The sequence below is a fragment of the Suricata suricatta genome, chromosome 6 (assembly GCF_006229205.1).
Source record: "Suricata suricatta isolate VVHF042 chromosome 6, meerkat_22Aug2017_6uvM2_HiC, whole genome shotgun sequence".
NCBI classification, from domain to species: domain Eukaryota; kingdom Metazoa; phylum Chordata; class Mammalia; order Carnivora; family Herpestidae; genus Suricata; species Suricata suricatta.
Window position 1 is genome coordinate 120,656,378 of NC_043705.1, and position 6,857 is coordinate 120,663,234.

Sequence of the window (6,857 nt, forward strand, 5' to 3'; positions counted from 1 at the left end):
ACTCTCCCATGCTGTAATTTCCCATTTATTGCCATTCCTTTCATTGTCATTACATATACTCTGGGGAGAGTGTACCTTCTAACCTGCTCATATTTGTAAGGTCTTCCTCAGAATGTTCTAATTAGTATCACCAAAGCTAAGGGCCTTGCTGATGGTGATTTTAGAGAACTGAGATTAAGCTGAGTTTGACTTAACCCTTGAATTAACCCATGAGGGTGTGATCAGTGTTTCCTTATTCCTGTGTTAATCAATATTTTTTTTTAAGTTACAGAGATATAACCAGCAACAGTAGCAAAGGTATTTTCTGGGGTTCTAGTGCACCTTCTACTTTTCAGGTGTGGATCTCATCAGATGACATGGTGATATCCTTGGTCACACCATTCAGAGGGCTTGTAAACTGGAATCCGTCTTTATTCAGAGCACTGTTTATAATGGAGGCAGTCCTTCAGATATACAACCATTGGTCACATGGTTCTACCACAGTTCATGCTGGAATCCAAAAACAAAGTCAATTCTGACACAGAGGATAGATTTGTATAAGACACATGACCAAGGCCACTTAAAAGCTAAAGTCATACTTTTGTTTTTAAGTGCCAATTATGGAAGCTTCTGGGTGGGATGAAGGTAAAGATTCCCCTCGTTGGGTCTGGCTTGCTTGGCTGAAAATCTTGGTCATGCAAGGGAGAGCATGATGAGGCTTTCTTCTCATTTTTCCAAGATATGTCACAAAAAGTTAAAGAGGAGATGGAGCTTGAAAACTGTAAACAGTCTAACTTCAAAATTGGTGCCAGACTCTTTATTACATGTCATAGACTCTGGGTCTGGAGTTCTCCCTTGTCCAGCAAGAGAATGGCCCAGGATTGAAATGTGAGAGAACCTAATGTCTGGGAGGAGACAGGAGTCCTGAGTAAGGGTCCTTGCTCTGTTTTTATTAGGATCAAAAGGCTTACAAGTGTGATGGGGGTGCACAAAGAAACAGTGAAGCTGTGAGGGAAAGGGGGTTTTCAAGGTCTGCTGTATTAGGGTTTTGGGTTAATACAAAACAGAATCCTGGCACTGGGCAGATGGTTGTTTACAGCGGGCATGAGGTGCCAACTCTGTTTACCTAAACTGGCCTAGGGGACAAGAAAGACACAGCATGGTACCTCAGGGTCAACAAGGCACCTTTCCTTTGCTAATTAGTTCTGCTCAGGGCAACTTCACACTGCTGATGTACTGAAAGTCCTGTTTTCCTGTTTTTGTCCTTCCTTCCTGTGAAAGCAGCTTTCTGGTACTGTACTAAGTTGGGGGGCTTTTTTGCCCTGAATACCTAATCTTGTTTACCTCATTTTGGATGCTTTCATCCTGAGGCTTTTCTATTCTTATATCTTTGTCCTATACTGGGGGCCTTTGGCCTGTTTACCTAATCTGTTTTACCTAACCTTGGATGCGTACATCCTGTGGCTTTCTATTTCTTTATGTTTGTTAACCGATCAGTACAAGCTAGGGAATTCCCAAGCTTATTCCCCACAATTACACATGTGTTATGGGGGAAATGCTAGAATGGTAAGTAGGACTGCAGAGAACTACTCTTGTTAACTTAGCCTTTGGCATATTTTTGGCTGCATGAAAAACCTTTGCATGCATCACTTTTAAATAATAAAAAAGATTTTTCTTCCTAAAGGACAAAGGACTGAGAAGCTGGGATAAAATTTAAATACAAAGTGTATCACTTACTATATGTGCAACCTTGACAAGTTATCTGACACTCCATTTATCTTTGTCCTCTCATCTATGAAGTGAAGAGTGTACCTTTACATGAAAGCTTTAAGTAGAAGCTTATGGTACTTTCAATTGAATAAAAGTAATTGAATTATTATAAGGTTCTCAATAAATATGATCAGATCCTGTGGCTGAAGAAATGAAAAAGCAAGCAAAAACCCAAAAAACCCTCTAACAGCAAACATTCAAATATATATATAGTTATTAGAATAAAAAATTATGGTGTCATGCCAAAATTAATCTGCACTGTTTGACTTAATGACATATTTTTATTGGTGTTTAAAAAATTTTTTTTATTTAGAAAAGACGGAAAATACATACCAAGTTATCAGTTGGCTTGCACCTGAAGATCATGAAAAAGAAATAAAGAAACATTTTGATTTATATATAAAGGAAGCTTTGCAGGGCAGGTAATTTTTTTTATTCTCTCATTGAAAGACTTACCATTTTAGTGATGCAAATAAATGGTTGGATCCAAACTCACTTGGAGTGAGTTTAAGAGAAATGGATGCGTGGATGGATGAGTGGATAGATGGGGAAAAATCAATGATAGGGGGCAGTGGATGGATGGAATAGATGAGTTTTGCACTCAAAATCATTCTTTTTGTGTACTGTGCCTTTTACACTGAAAGCATGAATGCATTCTGTATAGTGAGGGAGACGGTTCCTTCTGGGTCTCACTGGCAGCCCTTCACCTACAATGCGTGTGTATATACTCTCCACAACACGAGCAGGATAAACAACATACTTTCTCATTGTTGGCAGGCATATCAGAGCCACCTTTTTATACTTTTCCTCTCATCACATAAATTCAAGAATGGAAGCATGCTTTTGAACATTGATTTTCCATTCCTTGAGCCATTGTCTTTTTAACTTATTTTAAAACCCAAACGCCTTGATGATGCACACTGTGACATTAGCCTGAAAAATTTCGTCATTATCTGGGATGTATAGAAAGTTCTTCATCTTTGACAGGAGAGGGGAAAGACAAATATTCATGCCTTGCTTGGTGAATTATATAGTGGCCTAGCTCCACTATCCCCTTTTTCCTTAAAAATTTTATTCAGTCATCAATGTAGTCCTAAAACATGACGTTTTCCATAAAGCCTTTCTCCTCACATAAACTGGAAGACCAAATTCTCTATTCTATAAGATATCTGATCTAAAATATTCTCTTGAGACTTTGTCTGTACCATCTTGTGTTGTCATTCACAAATTGTTATTATGTCTTATCTCTCCCCCCACTTCATTTCTTCAAAGACATGTTGCATCCACATACTAAATACGGTGCAGCATGCTGAGCACAGTACGTTTTTGTATTTTAACGTATTAACGTAATTTCAAATATGATGAATGCTCTTCTTTTGAGGAATTTGTAGTTCATGTCTTGAATGTATCCACAATATGTAGCAGTCAATCATTATGTAAAATTATTTAAATATATAATAGAGAATAATTTCACCTAACTATCAGTTGTCACTTGAAGTTTATTCTAACATGCATGTGGACATCTACATAGTGCTACTGAGCTCTCACCTGTGGGGTTTCAGTGGGCTGACATGGTGTAGTATTAAGTTCTTTCTCTACTCTAGGAAGCATGAAATGAAAAGGGTAATAATAAGCTTGTTTGTTTTTAATTGTTTATCTCCTAGTCTAGAATGATATAAATCTTGTGTTCAGCTTAAAATTGGGATTCTGATAGCACCATCACAAAGCTCCTTGTGTGAGGTGATCTCCCAAATGTAGACAATACAAAATTTAAAGAAAAAAATGATCTATATTATCAATACGGATGGACTCTGTTACCAATACTCCCTTCCACAGGTAGGCCAGGAAACAAGACAGTTGCTCATGAACTGTCAGGATACAGATGAGAGTTAGTGAGAGAATCACAGAATGTGTCAAGTAAACATGGAGCCATAAAGTCTGCTATAGTCAGAGATTTTAAGTGGAAGGATCTTGAATTGATGTGGATGGTTGGTGGATATGATTGGCTAGAGAAAGGAGAGGAGGAAAAGATGAGAACATTTTAGGAAGCAGAAACCGAGCAGAGTATTCATTGGACACTGGTATAAATAGGTGGGCTGCTGTCAGATATAGTCATGCTTACTTGGGATATTTTCTTTGAGCTAAAGATTCTTCTAAGTATTGCAAAATTAACTCTTTGATGAATATTTGTCATTATATATATATGTATACATATATATATACATATATATATATATATTTTTTTTTTTTAACAGAGAAGCATTTGACACCTTTGTAAAGTTAATGGAGCAATTGGGGATTAAATGCAGTTATTTGCTAAGGAGAAGTGATATCATGGATTCTTTAAAAAATGAGAACTTTGACCTGGTATTTGTTGAAGCATCTGACTTCTGTTCTTTCCTGGTTGCTGAGAAGCTTGGGAAGCCATTTGTGTCGATTCTTCCCACCCAGTTTGGAATTGTGGACCTTGGGCTACCAAACCCCCTGTCTTATGTTCCTGTATTTCATTCCTTGCTCACCGACCGCATGGACTTCTGGGACAGAGTGAAGAATTTTCTGATGTTCTTTGATTTCTTCATGAGGCAATGGCGAATCCAGTCTACGTATGACAACGCCATCAAGGAACATTTCCCAGAAGGCTCTAGGCCGGTTTTGTCTCATCTTCTGAAGAAAGCAGAGCTGTGGTTTGTTAACTCTGACTTTGCCCTTGAATTTGCTAGGCCCTTGCTTCCCAACACTGTGTATGTTGGAGGCTTAATGGTCAGACCTGTTGAACCAGTACCACAAGTAAGTAAAACCTTAGCACTCAATAAGGACTTTATGCAGAGCTCTTCGGTGCAGAGTTGGTGGCTCCCTTGCCAGTGGGAACTGGTAGTGAAGTAGGGTGAGACAAGAAAAACACTTAGAATATACATGTTTATTTTATTTTATTTTTATTTTTCTAGTCTATTTTGTATTCTATTTTAAATTTTATTTTATATTGGTAAAAACACTTGATATGAGACCTACCCTCTTTAACAAATTTTGAAAATACATTATGAATTATTGACAGTAGGTACCATGTGGTGCCTCAGATCTGTAGATCTTATTGATCTCATTTAACTTTATAACTCTTCTTCCACTGAATAGAAACTATCTGTTCTACTTTTCCTCCATCCCCAGAAAATCAATTTCCACTTTTGATTCTATAAATTTGACTATTGAAGATGCTTCATATACCTGAAATCCTACAATATATGCTTTTTTGTGACTGGCTTATGTCACGTAGCATAAAGATCTCAAGGTACATTCATGTTTTCATATATTACAAATTTCCCTTCTTTTTTTTAAAGTTTATATATTTATTTGAGATAGAGGGTACAAGCTGTTTCACTGTGATGTTAGTGTCCTTTGATTCACAATGTTTTTCTTTTTGATGCAATCCAATGTGGTAATTTTTTATTTTGCTCTCTCTGGTGTTGGTGTCTCATATGAGAAATCACTACCAAATACAATGACATGAAGACTTCTCTATTTTCTTCTAAGAGTTGCAGGTGTATAGCTTGTATTTTTAGGTCTGTCATCCATTTTAAGTTGATTTAGCATATGGTAAAATGCAATGATTGAGTAAAATGTAAACTTCGAGTTTTTGCAAGTGGATATCCAGTTTTCCAATGTCATTTGCTGAAAAGACTGTCTTTTACCTAATGAATGGTCTGGCACCTTAGTCAAAACTTATTTGACCAAATATACCTGGGGTATTTCTGGACTCTCTATTTTATCTTGTTGATCCACATATCTGTCTTTTTGTCATACCACACTATTTTGATTATTGTAGCTTTATAGTAACTCTGATATCAGGAAATGTGGGATCTCCAATCCTGATCTTTCTTCCATATTGTTTTGGGTAATCATTGTTTTTGAAATTTCATATCAGCTTAGTATAGGTTTCTATTTCTGCCAGAAGAGAATGCTGTTCATTATTGATAGAGATTGCATGTATCTATGGATCACCTTGGGAAGTCCTGAACATATTCAAAATATGAGTCTTCTAATCCATGAAACCTGGATTTTATTTCCATTTTTTGTGTCTTCTTTAATTTCCTTTAGCAGTGTCTTATAGTACTCAATGTAAAATCTTTTACCTTCTTGGTTAAATTTATTCCTAAGTATATTTTTATTCTCTGGATTGTATTGTAAAAGAAATTGTTTTTCTAATCTACTTCTTGAAATGTTCATTATTAATGTAAAGCAATTGATATTCTGAGCTGAATTTATTTCTTGCTACTTTCCTAAATTTATTAGTCATGACAGGTTTTTCATGTGTGAGGAATCTTAAGGGTTGTCTACATATTATATCTTGTCATGTGCCATTATTTCTTGATGCAATCTTTTTACTCTTTCCTCTCTTATTCTTCTGAGAGCTCCATAATGCATATATTAATCTACATGACGGGGTCCTATGAGTCCCTTACACTCTATTCACATTTTTGCCCTTTTGCATTTTTGCTCCTTAGACTTGATATTTTAGATGTCCTGTCTTCAAGTGTACTAAGGCTTTCTCCTGTTTGTTTTGGATTGCATTGAACTCCTCTAGTGAATTTCTCAACTTGGTATTGTATTTTTTGTTATGATTTTGTTTGTTTTTTGGAAAAATAATTTGTCTCTTCTTGCTATTCTCTGTTTGTTCATATATTGCTTTACTGATTTCCTTTAGATCTTTGTCCAATTTTTAAAAATCTCTTTGTGCATATTTAGTCAATTTCAAAGCCTTGTTTAGTAAATCCAATGTCTGTTTCTTCAAAGAGGGTTTCTAGAGACTTATTTTGTTCCTTTAAATGTCACATTTTAGCTTTTATTCTTTTTAAAAACTATGTCTTGTGATGTTTTGCAGAAAGTTTTGGGCATTTGTAAAAACTGTCACCTCTACTGTGTCTGGAGGCTGCCACGGAACACCTTCACTAATTAGTGGGGAATGTTTTCTTTCATACATTGGATCAGCCAGGGAAGACTACTTAAAGTCTTCTTAGGTATTTTCTGAACATTTTTCCTGTCTGGACCTTTGTGTATGCTTTGATTCACCAGATTCTTCCTGTATACTTGGCTAATTTGAATGTCTTATGTTCTCA

General features: G+C 36.1%; 1 protein-coding gene across 1 annotated transcript in view; it reads left to right on the forward strand.

The window, feature by feature from the left end:
* The window catches only part of LOC115293541 (UDP-glucuronosyltransferase 3A2-like), a 54,015-nt gene that overhangs the window by 6,651 nt on the left and 40,507 nt on the right, over window positions 1-6,857 (forward strand). Inside the window, exons 3-4 of the mRNA XM_029941275.1 lie at window positions 2,063-2,171; window positions 4,005-4,628. Of these exons, the coding sequence (XP_029797135.1) occupies window positions 2,063-2,171; window positions 4,005-4,628 (733 nt within the window). The remainder of the gene's footprint in view (window positions 1-2,062; window positions 2,172-4,004; window positions 4,629-6,857) is intronic.